General features: G+C 31.9%; 2 protein-coding genes across 2 annotated transcripts in view; one reads left to right on the top strand and one right to left on the bottom strand.

The window, feature by feature from the left end:
- LOC111704452 (uncharacterized) overlaps window positions 1-7,354 on the bottom strand; it is a 32,630-nt gene extending 25,276 nt beyond the window's left edge. The window contains exons 1-5 of the mRNA XM_023476685.1: window positions 7,294-7,354; window positions 7,121-7,232; window positions 4,161-4,265; window positions 911-962; window positions 753-809 (exon numbers count right to left, since the gene is read on the bottom strand). Coding sequence (XP_023332453.1) covers window positions 753-809; window positions 911-962; window positions 4,161-4,265; window positions 7,121-7,232; window positions 7,294-7,348 — 381 coding nt within the window. The 5' untranslated portion in view covers window positions 7,349-7,354. The remainder of the gene's footprint in view (window positions 1-752; window positions 810-910; window positions 963-4,160; window positions 4,266-7,120; window positions 7,233-7,293) is intronic.
- A 6,682-nt stretch (window positions 7,355-14,036) lies between these two features.
- Window positions 14,037-23,568, top strand: LOC111704437 (galactosylceramide sulfotransferase). Its single transcript, XM_023476674.1, has 9 exons — window positions 14,037-14,120; window positions 14,599-14,695; window positions 14,973-15,048; window positions 15,538-15,574; window positions 16,309-16,387; window positions 18,803-18,861; window positions 19,662-19,773; window positions 23,078-23,217; window positions 23,508-23,568. Exons 1-9 carry the CDS (start codon window positions 14,044-14,046, stop codon window positions 23,566-23,568), a joined length of 738 nt encoding a protein of 245 aa, XP_023332442.1. The 5' UTR covers window positions 14,037-14,043.
- Window positions 23,569-23,922: the final 354 nt, after the last annotated feature.

Raw genomic sequence — 23,922 nt, forward strand, 5'->3', positions numbered from 1 at the left:
CCTTGGAAGGATAACTGAATCCCTCCAGTGGAATTATAAACCCCCGGGAAGGATATCTGAATCCCTCCAATGGAATTATAAACCCCTAGGAATGATAACTGAATCCCTCCAGTGGAATTATAACCCCCCCAGGAAGGACATCTGAATCCCTCCAGTGGAATGTAAATCACCTTGAGTAAAGTTTTGAATTGTAAAAAGCATTTTTTTAAACCCCTCCAGTGAAAAAAAATTCCCTCCGGTGGTCTCCAGTGGAGTCAAAATCTTACTACGAACTTCCGTGACTCGCCTAAGATAGGAATACAAAAGAAACACATATTAGGGCCTGAATGAGATCAAAATTACATTTATTAGTAATACTTTAGTGTGATCCTGTGCTATATGTTTAAAAAATTGAGGAATCATGAAATCTCCCCCTGAATAAGCCTTTTTTTGCTCCTAATAGGTTTCAGAGATTTTCTACAGGGTTCGGACACTTTTCCATATAGGGTTATGGAGACTTTTCCACAGGGTTCATGGCTGCTTGGCCTTCTTTACTTTATTCAATCTAGGTATAGGTAAAGCATCATTTACATTTAGAATACACTGTCCTATGTTTAGATTTGTAAAGACAAATCTAACATCCCTGAATAAATCTAACATTACTGAAAGTAATTGCAATATATACGCCCCCCTTTTGAAGGTCTAGGGGGCACTGCCCCACTTGCCCCCCTTGCATATGCCCTAGATTTGGTGTTTAAAAATGCACCAATTACCTGTATTAAAACTGTTTCCCCAAGTGCATTGTATGTTAATTGGCAGTAAGACTGAATCTACAGGAAAAAAAGGTAAGATTAAATTTCAGGATTACAATAAGTTTTAAAAGTTTTATACAAAAAAGTAAATTTTTATTAAAGTAAAGATTAAAACTTACCCTAGGTGGATGCTGATTAAGATATCCAATTATTCTTACAATGGGATCTTGTCTGTAAAACGATATATTTGTGGCATGTTGGTTCACCAAGGGGTTCTGTTGAATTATTAGTTCCATGTTTGTTATCTTTAATATTGTTCTGATTTTGCATATTTACTATGTAATGTTAGTAATCAGTTTCAAAGTTTGATAATAATGGTATGTTGTGAGTAAGAGGTAGAGAGGAGTTAGAACAGAAAAGTCAAAAAGTTATCGCAACGAGGCTCGAGTACGAATGAAAGGTCGGTACGGTACACAGAAGATCTGTACATATCTAATGTCACTGGCTAACTATCTATCCCTTGAGGACAGTTCTAGGACCAGAAGGCAGCGGACAGAAGCTAGTATCACTAGAATTGTAGAATTGTGTGACTACCTTATCCTGTTCCAGTACCCATTAGTGCTAGAAGTAGGAAGTGGGGTGGGGGGTCTGGTTTGTGCAGTGCAAGGAACTGCACTGGTAACGCCCAACTCATATGTATGCAATTTACTGTATATGTACTCTCTAGGTACAATCTTATCAAACAAAGTGCACCCACAACCAGTGTTAGAGACGGAATTCAATTGTGACAGTAAGTGCTGAAGAAATCATTGTTTTTTTTTTATTTAGTATCATTCCAATTTCCTGCTTTAACTGTAAATATTTTCTTGACTCCAAGCCACACTATTAAAATTTTTTTTTTCATCTTATTTTCAATGTCCTTAGTAAATGTCCTTAGCATACCCCTACCCTACCTTCTTCCATCACAAAACCCCCTCAGTAGCCTTTTTTCCCACACATTTGTAAAAGTTTTAAAAATGTTAGGTGACAAATAGTGATTTTAGACTTGGGGGTCTGAATCTATGTAAAGCCTGGGGGGAGCAACCCACGATCCCCCCTCCCCTAGAAAAAGGCTATGAATAATAGGTATAGGGTTGAAATGCATGTTCACAGTTCAATTTTTCAAGCCCATCTCATTACAAAAAATTAGACCAAGAACTTTAATAGTCTGGGTAATAACAAAAATGCATAAAAAATGGTATAAAATGCTAAAATATTTTTTTTAGTTTTAAACAAATATCAAAGTCTGACACATGTTTCTACATCTGTTTTTCAAGGGCTTTGTTGTTTTGAAAAAGTCAATATTGACAGGTGACGTAGTCCAGGCATGATACCCAATTAGCTAACTGCCTGAATGCCTAAGTTTACAAAACATTAAAATATTGTACACATAGCAGTAAGGATTACCCAACAATCAAAACACAGGTTTTTAACAATATTAACATGATGGAGAGCTGGTTGATAATTCACATTATTAATTCATGGACAATCCTTGTATTATACTTGTGGAAAATCTACTTTTCCCAATCTTGAAGATTCCTCCTGTGTACAGCAGGGGTAAAAAACGCGAAAATATTCTTTGAAAATTCTCGTCGTTATTTCACATGTTGTACACGTAGCAAAATAAACCAGTGCATATTCCTATCATGTTCAACTTGAGTAATGCAATGCCAGAATTTTATATTTTAATACGCGTAATGTATTTGAGATAATTCTATAGCTCAATTCTTGTCTTTTTTTCTTTTTTTCACATGTTGTGCTCATAGGAAAGATACCAGTGCAAGATCTGGCATATTCCCAACGTGTTCATCATGAGTAATGGAATGCCAGAATATCTAGATTTTAATTCTTGTAAATATCACAAGTAAAATATTTGAGATATCACGGGAAGAACTTCATGTTTTATTTTTAATATATTTGCAAAATTACATTTCACTTGGTGTCTCTGCTCATCTTTTTGAAACTAAAAGTTTATTGTAGTAGAATGAAATATTTTAACTGACATAGATTTTTTAGATTATAACAAGCATGAGCAGAGTATAGAAAAGTTTCAAATTGAATTTTGAATTGTATTTCTCAACAACCCCATTTTAGAATAAGGAGTATTCTTACAATTATGAACACAACAACAAAATTGAACATTTTTAAGTCTTGAAATATCACTTTGTGATAAGAAAAGTTTAAAGTTTACGTGTTCAAGATGTTTTATATAAACTAAATTTTTTAGTTTCTAAACATTTTGTAATTATTATATACTTTTACACTGTATATTTTATAATATATTCATATATCAGAAATCAATTATATATCCCCCACTTTCCCGGGGTTTTTTAAAAATGTAATTTAAGTAGATAAAATAATTTTCTCATGTAAAAATCCTGTGTTCATCTCTTGAAATAAACTCAAGTTTTACTGTGTAAAAACTCGGTCCTAGACCCATGATCAACTCGTCAACATTCACCTCGACAACACATGAAATATCCCGGGATATTGATGGGTCACTTGTGTAAAAAAAAAAACATATAATCTTATGTTCTTCATGGGTTTTTGTTTGTTGAGTATGAACCCCAGCACTCTAGAAACCCTTAAATTTTCGTACAGCATTACCTTTTTGCCTTTTTCATTTCTAAGTTTAAAACAAATATATTTGTTGGCATCCTTCCTTTATTTCCCTTCCTTTATATAAATTCAAATTTAATTTCCTGAACCTTTCTTTTTCCTCTTTCTTTAAGTTTATAATTTTTCCTTCCTTTTTTATGTTTTTTTTCCTTCCTACTATTATTCTCTTAATTAATAGCACAGGTCTTTCATTGACAGAAATGGTGTCTTCTAAATGATAGCCAAGAAAGTGTTAGTTAAGTCTGGATAAAATTAGGTGTTGTTGTACATTAATTCTAAATACTTTGATAACAACATCTGTCCATAGCTCCAAATGTAAATGATAAGTGAAAAAAAAAATAAAATGTCCGGTATATATTTGGTCAAATGTAGATGATGTACAAAATTGAAGCCAATTCTGAGGAATAAAAATACTTGCACCATAATGGGTTAAAGTTAGTGGTATAGTTTGTTTACTTTACCTAGCCCCCTCCCCAAGCTATGCATAGATTCAGACCTCCCAGCCTTTACAAGGTCAATAAAAATCAACCTCTTAAAAGGATGAAAGGACTTTTTTCAACCTTAAGTTGTTATTTCTATTTGTTAATTTATTATTGTTCCAGTTTCTTAAATAATGGGAGAGATGAAATAGTACATTTTAGGTAGAAGGTGAAAAGGCTGGCAGGGGGGGGGGTTTCAGTTAGACTAATTAAATTAATCTAACATCAATCTCCCTTAATTCAGATAGTCCTGATTATTAAAGAATTTTTACTTGCTATTTTCTTTTATTACCTGACATCTAAATAAGAATTGTAAAGAAGAAATATTCCAGTTGAAGTTTGCAGCTTCTGGTAAGTTGTATTCATGAATTGATGCTCATCAATTTTGCTAGGTTCTCTGAAAAACAAAGAATGCAGATGGGATGACATTAATTAAATATGCATTGTAAATTGTAAGTTCAAGTTTGTCTGCTATTAGACAGGACAGTTACACTTCATAAAATTACACATTCTAGAATTACAGTTCTTATGAATCATTTTGTGTCAGTTACATTTCCATAAGGTTATATTACCTTTAAGTACACCTCTATATTTACACTTCATAAAATTACATTATTTCCAAATTCTAAATTGATTTGACATTTATGAAACTGCATTGCTTGGCTCCCTAAGTTAGTTCTAGCTGCCCTTGGCTCAGAAATAGTCTTAACAAAACAAAACACAACACTTTATGAAATATATAACTTTATTGCTCTAGTATCTCGTCTTCACCATACCAGAGGGTTACATTTGAAATTATAGATTGCCATTTAGCTATGGTATTAACTACTGCCATGCAGTACTTTGGATATACAGGTTCGCGTCAAGTATATTTGTACTCTGTACAAATTTATGGGGGTTTGTTTACAAATATTGCAGACAAACAAGTTAAAAGTTGAATTTCAAAGGATTAGAATGAAGATTACTTGCTGCTTGCTACTGATGTGTGAGTGATAATAATGACAATCAGACTCTTCTTACACACAAAGAACACATTAAAGTTGGACGACCTTCTAAACTACTAAATCTCTGAGGATGATGGCCAATTCTATATGTGTCAACAATCAACATGTGGCCAGTGAAAATCTTGGTATGATTATCATTTTATTTTATTTTATTAGATTAACTTAGTTGGTATCGTCCTAGTATACATGTTTTGGACCCCCCCCTCTCCTATAAATTTTGTATATGACTACTTATTTTTTAGCTAAATTAGTATTATTTATTTTTTTTAAATTTTAGGGTTAGGTTAGGTTAAGACAATTTCTGGGCCAAGCGCAGACTAGGGGGCAAACTGCAGTGGCTAGGACAGGCTAGGGAGCCAAGCGCCACAGATAGGACAGGCTAGGGGCCGGCACTTTGGCCACATAATCAATTCCCTGTGTTCCATCAGAGATCCATGTACAAAATTGATGGGAGGGGTCCAAAAATTGTTCTCTTAAAATTACATGCTTTCTCAGGAGTATAATTAATAAATTAGTATTAAAATTGAATTTGATAATTCAAAATGATGATGATTAAACAATGATGCATTAGATGCCTGTAGATACATTAGATGCCAACATGGTATCTCATATGCTCACTGCACTGGAATTTCTCAGAAGTAAATTTGTAACCTTATAAATAAATTTTTATTTGTTTATTAGAAGACAGTGAAAGCCAATAAAAATACAGAATTGAGACAGCAGAAAACTAAACTTCACATAAACCTTACAAGCTCTAGTATATAACAGTAATAGGAATAGGTAAATTACTATTCCTATCACTATTATAGACCTTCTCTACTGATGTCTCCTAGTTGTTCTCTGTCTCAAGTGGTTCTATTCATAGAACCATCTGGAGAAGTTTATCTGGCTGGTAGTTGAGCTGGCCGAACTTTAGTTGAATTTGGTAATTTGGCCATGCTGTGGTACTAGATACAGGTCTGTTAACTCTTGTGTATCTTTGTAGTTGATGTGTAGCTCCCAGACTTATTTGGTTGCTTGATATCTCCATTAGCCTGTACAATAGGACTAGTTTGAGAATATAGAGTTGTAGGTCTCGGACAGATTGCTTGCTTGATATCTTCGGTAGCCTGTACAGTGTGTTTGCCCAATCACTTTTCGCCCAATTGGGTTTCACCCAATAATGTTTCACCCCAAGGTTTCACCCAATAACATTTCACCCAATATAACGTTTCACCCAATTCATGTTTCAGCCATTACTATATTTAACCCAAATTACATTTCACCAAACTCACGTTTTGCCCAAACTACACTTACTTCAGAGTTTTAGAATGAGTAACAAAAGCTTTAAATATACTCCTTATTATAAAGCCTGGCTAGTTGTATCCATTCCAACCCTGTTAGAAAGATTTTAATTCTTTAGATTGCATCTGGTTCTATGTGTAAGCATCAAGTGAGCTTCAGCACAGTTAGGTTCTTTTGCATCACTCTCAAGTTTCTTGAGGCTGAGCAGAACATGTCAGCACACACTACTTGGAAAAAAAAGAGAATAATAGAAAACGGAGAAAGGGGCCGGATTCTCTTTGCTTGACTTCCCCCTCCCTCTTCCCAAAAACAAGGGAAATGGAAACATAGAAAGTAGAACCTTATTGGTTGTGCACCATGCACTATGATACCATTTTATACTCTGCCAGCTGCAAGGAAAGATTGTTGTAGACAAGGCAGTATTCTAAAGTACTGTCTAAGATGAACTTACAAGAATAAAAAAATCTTTTGTCAAAAATATCCTTTCCTTGCCTAACCTTACTTATCCCATTTCTCATAATAATAGAGGATTTTTAATCAGAATTTTCAAACTCCGCTTAGCTGTGACTTTAATTTTTTCCACCTGTAAGAATGTCTAAAATAAATATGAAAAATAGCTGGATGATAGAGCTGCATCATCAACCCACAATATAATTTGTCAGAGAAACTTACCTCTGAATTGAACACAAACAGTAATATGCATAATATTGGGGAGAAAGAAAAGCAGAAATATTTGTCAAAATGTAATTTTTCCTTGTTTGCAAGGGATTAGAATTCATAGATTTAAATGAGAGGAACAGAACACAGATGTATGATCAGCTTCAAAGAAGATAAATCAGTCTAAGAAAAATCTCACTGGTCTTTAAAATTTTGTAAACAAAAGAAAATTCAAAAAAAAAATAAATGTTAAATAAACTGATGAGGAAGTTCAGTTTTGACTGGTAAAAATACAGTGTGAATTTACCTTTTCATGATTAGATTTTTTGTAATTTGCATTTCATCATTTCCAATTTGATTGAATATATCAAATATAGGAACACACAAAACTGGGATTAGACACATTAACACAACTTTTACTGAAAAAATGATTATATTTAAATATCTATTAATTAATTTTGGTTATTAAACATCTCTTACTTCTTTTTGAGGAATGAATTCTATTTATTTTTGTTCTAAAACAAACACCAAACATGATTTGTAATCTGAAATAAATTTATTTGTTAAAACATTTGTTAATAATTTTTATTGGAGTTGATTTAAAATTCAAATTAATGCAAAAGTATTAGTTGCTGTTCACATTATAAAATGAAATCAATTCACTATAACTCAATACTCAAAGTTATAATAAAAAGTCATAAGAAGACATACATTTACTTTGCTGAATGTACATACATTTTTTCCTGTAACTAAAGATGACTCATCAGGGGAGTGTACCTATAAAATGTACAATTCTCACACTACAGAATCTAAGTACTTCATTTGGAGAGGAAGTGACAGCAATTTTTAAAAAATGTCAAAATTGGCAATTTCCCAAAACCTGAACAGTTGGGAAATTTGAGAAATTTCTGGGTATCTGATAGTGGTTCTTTTCCTTCAGGACCCCTCTGAACAAACAAATACACATTAACAAGCTAAAACGGAAATATTTTATTGTCAGTATTATTAAAGATACTATAACCCTATCCCTGCTGGGTTCTAGAAAAACAGGATATGCTCGAGAGATGGGGTCAATCTAAATCCCATGTTTGATGTCCAAATATGACAAATGATACATCATTGGAAAGCTCTTGTGCTCTACTTTTAGAATATGAAAAAATGCAAAATTGCAAAAAATTGAATTTTTTTGCAAAATCCATTTATGAAGTAAAAATGTTTGCAAAAAAATGTCCAAAAATGATAAAATATACATTTTTGAAAAGCTCTTGACCATGACATTTTAGATCTGCAAAAATGTTTGCAAAATTTTAAATAACCTGATATGTTATTAAGAAAAAGTAAAAGTGTGCAAATTTCCTTTGATGAGTTTTTTGCAAAAACATTGCAAATCTGTTTTGCAAAATTTTGAAATCCGTTTTTCCTTTTATCATAGGCTTTCCAAAAAGCTAAAAGTTATCAAAATCTGACGACTGAAAGTGGGTCAAAACAAAGATTTTGTTTGTTACCGGAAAAAGTAATCATTCAGGCAGTGTGCCTGAGGACTTCGGTAGTTAGTTTAAAATACCGGTTTTAGGGAGGCCTTTGGGTAATTAGGAAAAGTAAAAAAATTCTATCAGCCTTAGACCAATACTTTTTGAGTTACATAAAAAAATTACCAAATTGCCCCCACCCCCCCCCCCCNATTCTATAGTTCAATTGCTTTTACAGTGAAACCCTTAATAACGAATACATCGAAAGAATTCATCAAATGTCGTATTCTTCACTTTCTGATAATGGAATGTGGCAGATATTTCATTTTTAATTAAATGATTATATGGAACTCTCCCGCATATTCATGGATATTTATTTATTTTCGCAAATATTGAAATTTACTTAATAAAGTATAAAACTCATTAAAAAATTGTCAAGACGACATTTGATAAATTGATGAATTTGTTATTAAGGGTTTCAGTGCTGTAGCTTAATACAATTAAATTCTAATTGAAGTTAGTGCTGATTCATGACGCAACAGACAATCAAAGTAATTAATGTAAGCAGGTTTCAGCTTGCTGTAATTTTTGATAATGTAATGTAAGGAGTATTCATTTTAATGTAACTAGAATATTTTTACAGCAGGTAAATTTCCATCAATCAGTTTAATCTTTGATATATTGTAATGAATCTAGGTCCAAGATTACTCTACTCAAAGTCTACTTATAGTCTCACTGACTCTATCTCTAGCCAAAACTCAAGGCTCTGTATACGTCCGTATAACACAACGTTTCATGTAGTACTAATTTATTTATATAAAGGTAAATCAAACTGACCGGATTGGCCGGTCAGGGTCACATTGAAAAAGATAAGATATATTAATAACATGGATAATAAAGATCGTACTAATCATTACAACAGAAAACTCTACAATATATCACTAGATATGCTTACCAGGGAATTCAGATAGGCCAAAATATATGCTTTCTAGCTCCTAGCTAAAATACTTTATTTCAAGAAAGCCATAGTGGGGAGCGGGTTAAATATGTCCCCCCCCTTTTAGTCAGAATAAGGTTAACATTCCTAGTTGTGACCCTCTGTTTTTAGAAAAGACAAAAAACGTTTTTAAAAACAGTTAGCAACCTTGAAAGAAAAAATGTATTCTGAAGATGTTTGTGAAGTGAACTTATACATTTGAAATTTTAGGCAAAAAATGCCTAAATGAAATGTGAAAAATAATACAAGAAAATGTAATAAATGTAGGCAATACTTTATTCTATCTCTTTACACAACTGATTGATACTCAATATCAAGCATAACAAATGTTTGAATTTATGAATAACAAATCTTAATTGATATCTGTAGATCATGCAATTCTTTAAACAGCAAATCAGGATCTAAAATTAAATACTAGGTTCATAAGATTTTTACTTTTCCATATGTTGTTCTCCTGGATAACTTTTCATGAATTTTATGTATGATACTCAGTTTAGGTCCCTCAAGAATAAGTTAATTCTTGTTTCATGTATAATTTACCTCTCAACAGTTTTTAAAAGGGAATTAAGTAAAAATATAGTTTAGAATTAGGGGTGGATGGGGGGGGTCACACAGTCAAACAGACCTGTGCTGCTCCAGAAAACTGCGAGTATCAACACTGGTTTTGTTTTTTCACATGAATTTAATGCTTCTTTGTATAAAAATGGAGGGTTTTCATTCGCGAGAATTTAAATGGTTATACATTTCATTACAATAGAAGGGGGGTGGGGGTGGGACAACTGCCATCCTGTGTATTTGTCTTCATTTGCTATCAGTGAAAAAGTGTAAAGCTGAAATCCTCTTCTAATTTCCCTGTTCAAAGTTTTCTTTTTTTTCTTGTTTATCTTGTTTTAAGCCCCCATCTCTACTAGGGTTTCCACCGGAATTCCGGGTTACGGTTTACGTACGGAAATGATCCGGAAATTTTTTCCATTTCCATTATCCCTAGAAACCAGAGGACGTCCTAAGGTCGTCATGAGGACGTCAATAATTACCAGTGCGACGTCCGGCGAAGTCATATTTTAGGTGTTGAGGACGTGTTGAGGACGTTTAAGGCAAGGATTCTTACGACCTCATGACCAAACTTACGAAGTTGAAATGACGTCACTTTGAATGTCCAAATGACCAAACTTTTGACGTCCAAATGACCAAACTTTTGACGTCCAAATGACCAAACTTTTGACGTCCAAATGACCAAAGTTTTGACGTCCAAATGATTACACAAATCTTATTACCCACTGAGCAGAGTCTAATTTATTCTATTAGTACTGCTACACTTTAACCTTCCCCCCCTGGTATTACATTCACACCTTAACTGTCCTTCTGTTGTTGTTACCCTTACCCCCACCCCACTCGGCACTACCTCTGCCCTCCCCTCGTATCACACCACCCACATGTTGTACACGTAGCAAAATAAACCAGTGCAAAATCTTGCATATTCCTATCGTGTTAAGCTCGAGTAATGCAATGCCAGAATTTTTAGATTTTAATTCTCGTAATTATCACGTGTACTATATTTGAGATTATTCTATAGTTCAATTCTCGTAGTTTTTTCTCATGTTCTGCTCGTAGAAAAGATACCAGTGCAAGCTCTCGCATATTCCAAACGTGTTAATCATGAGTAATGGAATGCCAGAATTATCTAGATTTTAATTCTTGTAAATATCACGCGTAAAATATTTGAGATATCACGGGAAGAATTTCATCTTTCATTTTTAACAGAGTTGCAAAATCACAACACTTGGTGTCTCTGCTCATCTTTTAGAAACTAAAAGTTTATTGAAGTAAAATGAAATATTTCAACTGACATAAATTTTTCAGATTATAACAAGCATGAGCATAGTATAGAAAAGTTTCACATTGAATTTTGTATTGTATTTCTCAACAACCCCTTTTTGGAATATCGATATTTTAGATATATACAGGAAGGCGAATTCATATAATCATGAACACATAAACATACTTGAACATTATTTAGACTTGAATTATCACTTTGTGATAAGAAAAGTTTAAAGTTTACATGTTCAAGATGTTTCTTGTAAAAGATATAAACTAAAATGTTTAGTTTCTAAACATTTTGTGATATTTATATACTTTTACACAGTATAGTTTTTAAATATTTATATATCAGAAAACAATTATGTACCCCCCCCCCCCCTTTCCCAGGGTTTTTAAAAATGTAATTAAAGTAGATGGGAGAAAAATGATTTTCCCATGTAAAAATCCCGTGTTCATCTCGTGAAATAAACTCAAGTTTTCGCCGTGTAAAAACTCGGTCCTAGACCCGTGATCAAATCGTCGACAATCACCTCAACAACACGTGAATTATCACGGGATAATGACGGGTCACTCGTGTGAAATAAACCAAATAATCTTGTGTTCTTCACGGGTTTTTGTTTGTTGGGCATGACCGCCCTCTATGAAACCCCCCCCCTAGAAAATGGCCTTAGAGAATAGGTATAGGGTTGCATGTTCATAGTACAATTTTTTAAGGCAAGATCAAAGAATAAAAAATATATCCGCTTACTTTAATAGTTTGGAGGGAGGGTTGAAAAAAATGGCTAAAAAAGGGTCCAAAATATGAAAAAGATATTTTTGCTTGTTTACAAATATTAAAGTGTGACATGTGTTTCTACATGCATTTTTCAAAGGCTTTTAAAAAATACAGTTTTTAGTTATGGGCTATTTTAGATGTTTTTTTACAGACCAGACTTTTTTTCCACCCTGTACCTAGGGATGTTAATGTTTTCATTTTTTTGTAAAACAATCGTTACGTTATGAAAACGACAATGAAGAACAAAAAGATTGTTTTAAAAACGTTTCTAAAAGTTTTTTTAAAATGGTCGTTTTCTAAGACCATCGTTTTGAAAAACAATTGTTATTAAAAAGAATCCTTTTATAAAAATCGTCATTTCGTTAGCAATCGTTAACAAGGACCCTTCGTTATGATGAACCTTCCTTAATGATTGTTAACCATGAAACTTTGTTAACGAAGAGAGGAAACCGATCTAAAGGGCATCTGAACTTATCATTGAGTAGTTTTTAAGAAAATAACAAGAAGTTTTAGCCTTTTAAGTTAGTTCATTTAAGACAACATTTAATAAAGTTGCATGTAATTTTTTTTCCCAAAACGACCGCTTTTATAAAGTTTGTTGTTTTGTTAACCATCGTTAATGACAACCCTTTGTTAACGATCATAAACATAATTGTCAATAAAATTTTTTAATCGTTCAATCGTTCATAAAAAAACAATCCTATAAAAAACGGTCACAAATTGTTTTTAAAAAACAATCGTTATTTGTTTTCTTAAAGTTCAAAACAACTGGGCTGTTTTCAAAAACCTAACCTAACGAAACAAAAACGATCGTTTAACAATCATTTTCAAAAACAATTAACAACCCTACCTGTACCCTACCCTATAAATAAAAAAATATATTTTTTAACAAAAATCCTTTAAATTACTATTCATTAAAAGTCACAAAATTTTACAGTGAGTGTCAAAAATGAGTGCTAGGACAAAAAAAATACAGGGGGGCGCCAAAACCCCCCCCCCCCTGCCTGTTTAGGGTTAAGTTAGAAAGAGGGAGAGTGGAAACACCCCTGCTTGCGCCCCCAATCATGATAGGGGTAAAAAAATGTACAAGTAAATATGTTAAATTGTTGCATGTAAATTTCAACATGAAACTTCAGTAATCATATACATTTTGATTCAAACTATTCAAACTATTTCAAGTGTTTCTTAAAATGCCAGATCTACAGATTTGACTTAATGTCTGATATAGTTATCTAAAGGTAAGATCAAGAGGTTCAGCCCCCCTGGATTAGTGAAATCTATAGTTTCCAGGGGGTTTTCAGGCCCCACTGGTTTCTGAGCCCCCCCCCTTTTGAAAAAAGTTGAACATCTGGGACTAATTCCTATCTATAAAAATAAATAATCACCATAAACTTTTTATTTTTCATACACCTTTAAAAGCTGATGATGTGGCGCTTTACTATTTGTTAAATTAGTTTGTAAAGATTTAAGGATTAGAATATGAAGGTTGTTTTTATCAAACGNTCCTTTACTATTTGTTAACTTAGTTTACCAAGATTTATGAATTAGAATATGAAGGTTGTAATGACTAATGAATGTTTAGTTCCTTTACCAAGCATTTGCATTTATAAAACTTTTTTTATTAGCAATTAGACATCACATTATATTATAATAACCTAGATAAAGTTATTGTCACTAACTTTATCTAAAATTCTTGTAGAATTTAGTATGAGAGCTTGCAACCGAGATCACTGTAATATGGTCATGGGGGTTGGTTGGGTTAAAGTTTTAAATTAAAGAAAAGCCAAAAAATTTAAACTTAAAAGATGGGCAAATTAGTGAATACAATGTTTTTTGAAAGATATTCCTTAAACCAACAAATGTTTTATGCATTCAAAATATGAAACAATTATATGTTGAGTATACTAGATACAGTTAGACACAAAACTCTAGAATAGGAAGGCAACATTAAGCAATATTTTGTGTATTTTATGTAATATATAAAAAATAGTTTTGCCAGTAGCCTTAAAATCAACTGATTAAGTAAAATTGGTTTGTGTACACTGCACAATTAATGTATTTTATGTTTATTTAAATACTTAAAATTATAACTTGAGTCTAAAAGTCGTCTTCCTATTTTTTTTTTAGTTTTTTGAGTCTCACTGGATAAAATTTATTTAGAATTAAGAAACATGAGACAAAATGTACTTATAAAGCGTTTAACAACTGTTTTTACAACATTTTCCGTGTTTATACTCATTACTTTTAGGAAAGCACAAATTTTACTAATTTAATTTAACAAATAACATTTTATCAATAATATCAATGTCATCTTAAACATGACAATTTTTGCCTTAATACATTGCTTTAAAAGCTAAATTGAAGATTAATTTTTTTAGTCATTCATTTTTTTGAAAGTTAGGGGACAATTATTTGTTAAAATTTTTTTTTTTACTTTTTTAAAAGCTTATTTATTTTTTGTAAAAGAGATAAAGAAAAGTCTCAACAGCAGACTTTTCTCTTTTATAACAAAGAAATAAAATTTTGTTTCTCTTTTTTTTCTTTTTTTTTCTAGCCTTTTTGAAGGTTCTCCCGATTTTTTAAAAACCCTTACTCTTCTTCTTATTAGTTGTTTGGTTGAATGTGTTTATTTTTGGAGCTTAATCTTCTTGTTATTAACTTAATTTTCCCGCCTCCAAGACCAACTCTTCATTTGTAAAATTCAGTATAAAATTAGTGTTGAACAGAACAAACCATACTGAAATTGGAGAGATGCTACTTTTCAAGGATACAAAGGAAATTTGCAAGCCTGTAAACAAAGTAGGGTTCTTGAAAATACATAAGGTAAGCTAGAGAAGGAGTTAGTAGTGTGTCCAATTCACAACATCACCTCTTAAATGTTTAATGAATCAAGGATGTGTGACCTATTCTTATTTGTGTTTCATTATGTTCATGATAAATGTCACTTCAACTGCAAAATTCCTGAACAATCTATTTCTTATTCATATGGTAAAAATGTAAATAAATTTACAAAGTAATAAACAACCATGATGATCAAAATTTCTATGAGTAAAAATAATTTTGAATTTAAGATTCTAATAATCAGTTTTTTATTTGTTAGTGTGCGAGTAGCTCTGTACAGAATATCATATTAAGATATGCTTTGAAGAATGATCTGAATGTAGTATTGCCCTCAGGTTAGGAAGAGATGGGTATCTTTTTCATGAAAAAAATATCCGTGCACAATATTTTCGGTTAGAAAAAACAACGATGAACAAACGATAGTTATTTTCAAAAACCAACAAAAAAAATCAACAAAAAGGAAATTTAGAATCATTCAAACAAGTTCAAACAATAGTTTTTTACTGAACAATCAAATTTTCCAAAAATTGTTGTCAAAAACTTTCGTTATTACTGAACAAACAATTATTTTAAAAGTAATAGGTTTTTGACTGAACAATTCTTTTCCACAAATGTTTGAAAAAAATGTAATTTTTTTAGATTAAAAAATGATTTCATAGAAGAAACAATATTACTGAACTAAATATTTTACTGTACAAGCGATTTAACTGACCATTCTTTCACTGCGAAATAAACAAAATAGATGGAAGATGAACGATAACTTTGAGAAAGAATAGTGACCAAAAGAATGAAAAAAAACTGAACGCACCCATCTCTACCCCCAGCTGGAAACTACCTGGGTTTGTCAACACCATTTTCTAGGTAATAAAAATTGTGTTACAAGAGAGGTGTTCAAAGTTATCTAGAATAAAGGTATCAAAAATATTTTTAAGTAAGATTTCTATCTGATAAAATTCAGCTTAAGAATAAAATTCAGAATACATTTTTTTTTCAAAATTTACATTAGTAGAAGACAGTTATTTTTCAAAGTCTAAAACAAAGGAACTGAATTTTTGGAAAAAAGTTTATAATCACTTTATTTTTCTGAAGTTCTAAAATGTATATCACAAAATCTGATTTTCTTTAAATTTGCTTTTATCATACTTTCTGCAAAAATTGGATCCAAACCGGCTTATCTATATGATTTTTAAACCGTGTTTTGAATATAATACAAATTCAGTATGATGCAATTAATGATGCCCATTGTGATATTGTGGATTAAAGTTTTTGGTGAAAATAGTTCAAAATAAGAGTTTGAAATGAAATAACAACTTTTTGTCATATATTGTTGTTTTATTTCAATACTTTATTTCAAACAGCGGACAAAACTCGGAAAATATATACTACTAAAACTTAATTAATTTGTTCTTTACTAATTTAGTATAGATTACAAGTAAACAGAGGATCTTTTATTTGTCAGCTTCTCTATGTTTCTATGTTATAGGTAGAGATCTAAAATTGAAACTGAAAGCCGTTTTTAGTGTACTGATATACGCGACAATGACTGTATTTAGTCAAATTACTAAAACTAAATTAAATTGTTGTACACTGTACAGGGCTATGATAAAAGGCACAGCTTGGGAGAAAGCCGGACTAGAATATCATATGTTTTGCCTTCACACTGTCTGGAACCAGGGAATCCTTTATGAAAATAGTGATATCTGTTTGTCTGTCTGTTTGTTTGGTTCTCCAATCATAACTCAGAAACCCATCGACAAATAAGCCTCAAATTTTGATTGGGCAAAACCACATTAATGTTCTTAGCTTGGTTTTAATATTATAAGCTAAGTAAGTTGACTTTCAGAGAAAGTTTAGTTTCCAGGCAATGCAGGGTTACCAACCCAGCAAGAAAATCCACTCTGCTTTCCACTTGTACCTTTCAAGAGGAGGACTACTTTTATCCATCGAAAATAGAGAAACCTCCTCAAAAAAACCAAAAAAGGAATTCCTGAGGATTTTTTAGGAGAGCTCCGCATTTACTCCATTCCTCCTAACTTTCTCATCTTACGGAGTCTACTAAAAGAGGAACTTCTTGGAAATTTCTATTGAGAAGAGCTCTGAAGTTACTCCTTTTTTCTACCAAAAAAGGATGGTTTTCCTCATATTACTTTTGTGGAGAATTCTCCAAAAGAGAAGCTTGGTTGGAATTCCTTTTAAGGAGAGCTAACCACATGATATGGCTGGGAGACAGGACCAGCAAGGTTTAGACAGTTCCAAATATTAATACAAGAGGTCTCTAGAGTTAAAAGTAAAATTGAACTATATAAAATAAAACTGCTCTTGTTTTAAACAAAATTATATTTCCTGGAATTAGATATTTGTGTTTGATCATGTGTAATTCACTAACAATACTGTTATATTTGTAATATTCCCATACTTAAAGTTATAATAAAAAGATAGCAGTATCCAGTAGATCACAAAAGTGTTTTATATGTTTATACTTGATAAATACATTTCAATTAAATACATTCACTTGATATTGTAAATGTTAATTATAACTACACATTTTGAAAGGATTACCCAACATCTATTTCAATTGACTCCAATGGGGTTTATCATATTGCTCCAAAAAGGTTTAGCTTTCCTGAAGGTGGAAGAGTGGATGATATCAGATTCAAGCCTTACTCATGATTTTATCTGCAATGAATACTATTTAGTGCATGATCAAATAAGAAATCATACGGTATATCAATCTTGTCTCCTGCTCCAGGCTTTACAATGCATGTGCATTTTAGTGCGCCTGGCTGTTAGCTCATTATGACCAGGTTGAAAGGCCCTATTCCTGGCAATTTAGTATTTCAAAACCAAATGCAACACTAGGAGAATTTTAATTATTTTGATTCTCAGATGTACCAAAAGTGATCTAAAAGATGTGTTGTAATAGTGCACCTCAATCCCTTTAAAAGAGGTGCACCTCAAATTACTCAATCGCATCACTTTAGTTCGCTGCAAAACCTCTGTTTTGTCCTACTTTTTTGGTATTTTTTCTTGCTGGGAAGCTGCATAGCGTTCTGTAGTGTTTCCTTATCATGAATTTCAAAAAAATCCTACATTCTACAATCATTGCCACAGTTTTAATATCTCAACTGTTTTGTACCCCCCCCCTGGATTATTTCAACTTCACACAACCTATTCTATATATAAATTTGGCTTGTCTGTCTGTCTGTTTGTTTGTTTGTATCCAATAAACGTCAAAACGGCTGAACCGATCGGGCCCAAATTTTTTGTGGGACATCTAGGGACCCCAGGGAAGGTTTATGAAAAATCAAAATTTTAAATATTTGTCTCCATCAAAATTCAATCATAATTAAATTTTTAAAAATTTTGAAAATCCGCGAATTATTTTTGTTTTGTTTTACGATGTACACAAAGAGAACATGTTCACAACTAATTTAGAAGATGGGCGCGAAGCGCCCTCTAAGGCTAGTGGTAATAAATGTAATAAATCTAGGTCCCAAGATTACTCTGCTCTGAGTCTAATTCTAGTCTCACTGACTCTATCTCTAGCCAAAACTCTAGGCTCTAAATCTCTAGCCAAAACTCAAGGCTCTATACACGTCTGTATAACTCAACGTTTCATATACTACTAATTTATTTATACAGGTAAATAGAACTGACTGGAATGGCTGGTCAGAGTCAACATTAATATAGATAAGATATATAACTAAACATAGATAATAAAGATCGTACTAATCATTACAACAGATAATGCTACATATAGAAGCCAAACCCAGGTTTAAGGCTTCATATTCTGAACCAGCAATGGCAGCTTGGATCACATTATTGACAGAGTCAAGCCCTTAGACTCGACTTATGAAGTCAGGCTAAATCAAAATTAATACTTACCTTGGTTGATTTTAGGAGAGAATAATTCTCAATTTTGAGTCTTATTTTAATTAAATCCAGAAATCTGTCAATTCCAACCATGAAAATCCACCACAAAACTGGTTTAATAAATCCAACTCTGTGAACAACTTTGGCAAGTTAACACCCAAAGGTCAAGTTTAAATTAGTCTCAATGAATAAATTGAATAAATGATTTGATTTGAGGACGAGGTTGAGAGAACTCTAGGGGGAAGAGCAGGAGTTAAATATTTAACTATGATCAGGGACCTTGGCGCAAGAAAAAAAAGAGTGGGGGAGCAATGAACCTCCACAATCCTGTTTCTCAGCACTGAGTAGGGATGTGGATCGTTTTTTTGAAATGATTGTTTTCCATTTTGAGTGTCCATTAAATGGACAAAAAGTTTTTCTCTAAATGATCACTTTGAAATTTTTTAAACTGTTGGTAATAAATTGAATATATACTCTAGAGAACATCTATACTTGTGTGACCTCTGGAAGATTTATTTGCTATTGGTCACCATTAAACCGTTCTGAATCTACCTCTTAAGTTGCAATACTATATGATGAAATATCCAGAACTGTAAAATATACAGGAATATGAGAACATTGATAACACATATTTTTCTTATTACAACATGCATGGTAGAATATTATTTTCAATTTTGCTATAAAAATTTTGCAAATAAATTGAGTCCTATCCACAAAATCAAAATTTCATATCCTTATATGTTTTCAACCTGATGCAAAGTGGCAAACCTTTGATATTTTAAACTTAGAAAAAGAAAAATAATATTGTTATGGAAAAAGATTGTATTTCGTTTTAAAAAAGAAATTGACAAAAATATTCTTTTTCCTTTTGAATCAGAAAACTTTTTTTTTCTAAAGGACCGTTTTAAATTTTTGAAATGACAGCTTTGTAAAACGATCAAATTGAAATTCTGAAAAACAATCATTTGATTCTGAAAATACCCGAAAGTGCCCATCCCTAGTTCTGAGTCACCATTAAAATCATCAGAAAATATGGCCCTTTCTTCACAAATTTCTAATTGCGCTGATGATCAAGGGATCCTGTTACTACATTTGAATCAGCCTGGGGGTATGCACAAATGTCAGGCTTCTATAAGATGGATTTAGAAACATTTGCTCTGTCACCAAAAACAGGATTGCTATCAAAGGTAAGAAGAAAAACTAATTTGAATGCTTTCTTGACAGTTGAAGACATTTCTCTGGTCCATTGGGCTGGGAATGTTCCTATTTTTTTTTCATTAAACTAGAACGAGGGTCAGAATTAGGGTTTCCACCATAATTCTGGGTTATGTTTTAAGTAAGGAAATGATCTAGAAATTTTTTTATTTCCATTATGGAAAAGGTTCAGGAAATCTGTACTTCAAGAATGATTTCTGAAACAATTTTTTTTCAGAAACAGAAAATTTCCGTAACGTTGCTCTGGGCAGCGCCGAGGGGGATGGGTAGAGTGGTGCATAGTGGGGGAAGGGTAGGATTAGCAACGAAAGCAGAATGGNTACAGTCATGGTGTAAATGTAATACCAGGGGGGAGGGTTAAAGGGTAGCAGTTCAAATAGAATAAATTAGGCTCTATTCAGTGGTAAAATGTAGGATAAATAAATGACTAGTTTGGTCATTTGGAAGTCAAAAGTTTGGAAATTTGGACGTCCAAAGTGACGTCATTTTGACTTCGAAAATTAGGTTGTGGGGAAGGAAGAAACCTTGCGTTAAACATCCTCAACATGTTCTTAACACCTAAAATACGACATCGCCAGACATCACACTGGTAATTATTGACGTCCTCATGATGACCTTAGGACGTCCTCTGGTTTGCTAGGGTAATATATGTCAACTAATAAATTTTAACATTTAATGTTTTAACATTGCTTTCTATGTCTCACATAGACTTAAAATGGTTAAAACTAAAGGGTGAGGTAGGTGTCCCCACGCATTACACTGCTGAGTGGAAACTTATGGGTTAACATATACAGTCTACATCTCATGGAGATCAAGATATTTTGAGTTTACTACACAAATTCATAATCCAATCTGGCTTCCAGGTTTTCCGATTTACGGAAAAGAACCTGGACATTTTCCAGTTTATAATACGGAACCTGGAATTTTTCCAGTTTAAAGAATGAAACCCAGAAATTTTTCTGTTTTACGAAATAAAATCTGAATTTTTCCGGAACATTCTGGAATTCTGGAACATGGTTCCAGAAATTTTTGGTTTCCATTCCGTAAACCGGAAAAATTCCAGGTTAGGTAACATAAACAAAAAATGTTGGTTTCCATTTCATCCAGTAATTTTCTAGAACTCCACAAATTTCCGGATCATTCCATTTCCAAAATGGAAATTTGGGAAATGGAATTATCTGGAAATCCTAGTCAGAATGAGAGTCAGACTGTTGAAATAATGCCCATAAAGGCCCCACTGTATTCCTCATCATAAGTCTATCAGAGCTAATCATTTAATTAATCCGAAAATATAGTGAAACTTTAACAGGGTAAAAAACCAAAAATAACATGTATCACACTCCCCTATCTCAACTATTAAAGCAAAATCATAAACTCTATTTTAGACCAAAATATAGATTTAGTGTGTTCTCCTGATTTAACGTTAGTAATGCAAGACTATTTCTTTGAAAAATTAACATCTGTTTTTTTTTTTTTTTTAACACTGGCATCATTCTTGAAAATCCCGTTTGCTATTGTGAAAAAACAATTGTTCCCTGGGAACAAAAACAACATTTTGAAATTTATTTGGCCTGTTTAAAAAATTGGTCAGTGTAAACATTTTTCAAAAATCATAGATTGCTGTGGGAGGTTGAGTTTTTAATTTGTCGATATTGCGTCTCAAACCACTGAATATTACCCATTTTTTTATTTCTAAGATTTTCTGATTTAGTGCCATGATATTAGTTTTTGGGAGACTTTTTACTGAAAAATCTTGTTTTTTTTTTGCCTACAGTTTGTTTCATTCTTGATTTGTATGACCTTAACATTTTTGAATTCAGTGTTTCAAGATGGATTATTCGAAACCCATTTTGACATATTTTGAAAAAAAATATTTTCACTTGGACTGCTGAATAAATATTGAAATTTAATTAATAAGTCAAAAATATTTTCATCAAAGATCTGAACATTTTATCAAAAAAGTACCAAATACTGTGAGAGAAACTTGTTGCACTACTAGGGCTGAGCAAAGTTCTGTTAACTGAACAGTGTTTTCGGAAAATTAAGGAAAGTGTCTGCTAACAAATGGCAAAAATTGTTTTAAATCGTTAACAAAACGGATTTGCCAATTTTGAAAAAAAGGCAAAAAATAAAAACGAAACGTATTTTTTTTCAACCTAAAATTACATTTAACTTTTTAATAATAAAAATAAAATTTATATGTTTTGAAGGTTTTTAATGTTGTTTTATGTTTTTAAAATCTGGGTTCGCCTCAGAATAAGATAAATATAGTTGATTTAGATATCAGTCCTCAGAGAAGGATAAATAAACTGCTAGTGCCGTTCAAATTGTAGTAGATCAATAACGGCTAAGCCTTTAAGGATTTCTTACCCATTAACGAAATTTTTTTCAGTGCTTCATGTTAACAATTTATTTCATGGTAAACAAAATTATTTTGCCACTTTGCACAATTACAATTTTATTTAACATTAATATTGTAAAGGATCGTTAACAACTGCACCGTTAACAATTTCTTTAACCATTAGCAAAAAATTTTTCAAAGCTTCTCTACCTTAACAATTTCATAATATGTTAATATTGTAAAGGACGGTTAACAGTGGTGGAAAATTTTTCATTAATGCTGTAAATAAATTTTTTTTTTAATTTAAAAATTTAACAAGAGGTAATTTAAAAAAAGGGCAAATGCTGTGAAGGAACGGACTTGCACTTGCTAACTTTAAGATTAACAGCTACTTGAAATTTTAATTTTTTAACAGTCAAAACTAGCCATTAATGTAATGGCAAGAAAAGTTGAACATGCCCAGCCCTATTCACTACAGCATTTTCAGAACCTGGCAAAGATTTGTTATAATCTACTAATTTCATAATTTTTTATAGTCTATTAATTTCATAAACACTTCCTTGAAGGGCTTGTTCACCTATTTAGAAATACAATAATATTTTTTATTTTTTGATTTGATATCACAACTTAACCTATTTTATTTTCTAGGATGTTTTTAAGAAACAGAATGTTCAAAACTTTGTCTAGTTTTCACTCAGAAAATGATTCTGCGCAAAATTTCATACAAAAGAACAGTTTGGCACAAACCCAAATTTTCCAGTATTTCTATCGTTGTAACCTGATGATGTAAAGTTTTGATATTTAAAAGTTAGACTGTTTAATATTATATTAGAAATATCAATGGTTTACAACATTATTTCAAACAGTAGGATATTAAGTGACTATAAATCATGTGAACAATCTTGAACAATATCTTTAAATCAAAAAATTTTCAGAATCCCTTTAAACCATTTGGGCAGAACCAACTGCTTCATGATTTTGGTTTACATCCAGACAACTTCAACAATAGTTCTGCTGTTCTAGAGAAAATATTAGAAATAGAAGCTAATTTTAATCTTGTGCTCCTTGCAGAAAGGTAACCTGTTTTCTTTAAAGCTACTTAGTACATTTTTCACAATTTTTGAAAATAACTTTGTAACCCTAATTTCTACTCTACCTTTCTATCTTTTAACAGTGTTTCTTTATATCAAAAAAGATAGTTGAAATCATTTCAATGTTTTTCTCAAAAAATGTTAGCCAAATGGGTCCAGCTGTTTGGCCGGATATAGGGAATCTTTTAGTCCTTTAGGATTGAAGATAAATGATCATAATATTTATAAGGTTTAACAAATCTAGGTTAATTTATCTTAAAGTTTATTTTTTCAGGTTTCAAGAATCAATGATATTAATGAAAAATGAACTACAAGTGAATGTAATTAGAATTTAGCGTACAGGCCGTAAATTGATATCAAGCAGAATTATCGTTGATATATTACAACGGATCTTCATGGCTTGGTGCGTGAACTGAATACTGTTGATTGTAAGCGGGTTTTTCTAACAGTGTAGTCTAAAAGAACCAGAATAATTTTGCTTCTTTACTCTAAGAAATACTGTTGACCATTCTATAATTTGTGTCTGAGCCTTTTCCCAATTTGTAAAATGTATTTTTTTTAAATTCCACATTTTAAGGCAACAGAGAATGTAATTTCATTTTTCTCTTGCAGTTTTACTTTTAAAAAAGATTGTTCCATGTTCTGATTTCAGGATTACATTTGATACCACAATAGGAAGAGAAAATATT

Source organism: Eurytemora carolleeae, unplaced genomic scaffold (assembly GCF_000591075.1).
Source record: "Eurytemora carolleeae unplaced genomic scaffold, Eaff_2.0 scaffold597, whole genome shotgun sequence".
In the NCBI taxonomy this organism is placed as follows: domain Eukaryota; kingdom Metazoa; phylum Arthropoda; class Copepoda; order Calanoida; family Temoridae; genus Eurytemora; species Eurytemora carolleeae.

Excerpts from the sequence above, each read along its gene's own strand:
- LOC111704437 (XM_023476674.1), top strand. The coding sequence starts at position 14,044 with ATGAGACAAAATGTACTTATAAAGCGTTTAACAACTGTTTTTACAACA. Across the intron at positions 15,049-15,537 it reads GAATGTAGTATTGCCCTCAG|CTGGAAACTACCTGGGTTTG; the intron begins GTTAGGAAGAGA and ends CTCTACCCCCAG. Across the intron at positions 15,575-16,308 it reads TTGTCAACACCATTTTCTAG|GGCTATGATAAAAGGCACAG; the intron begins GTAATAAAAATT and ends TACACTGTACAG.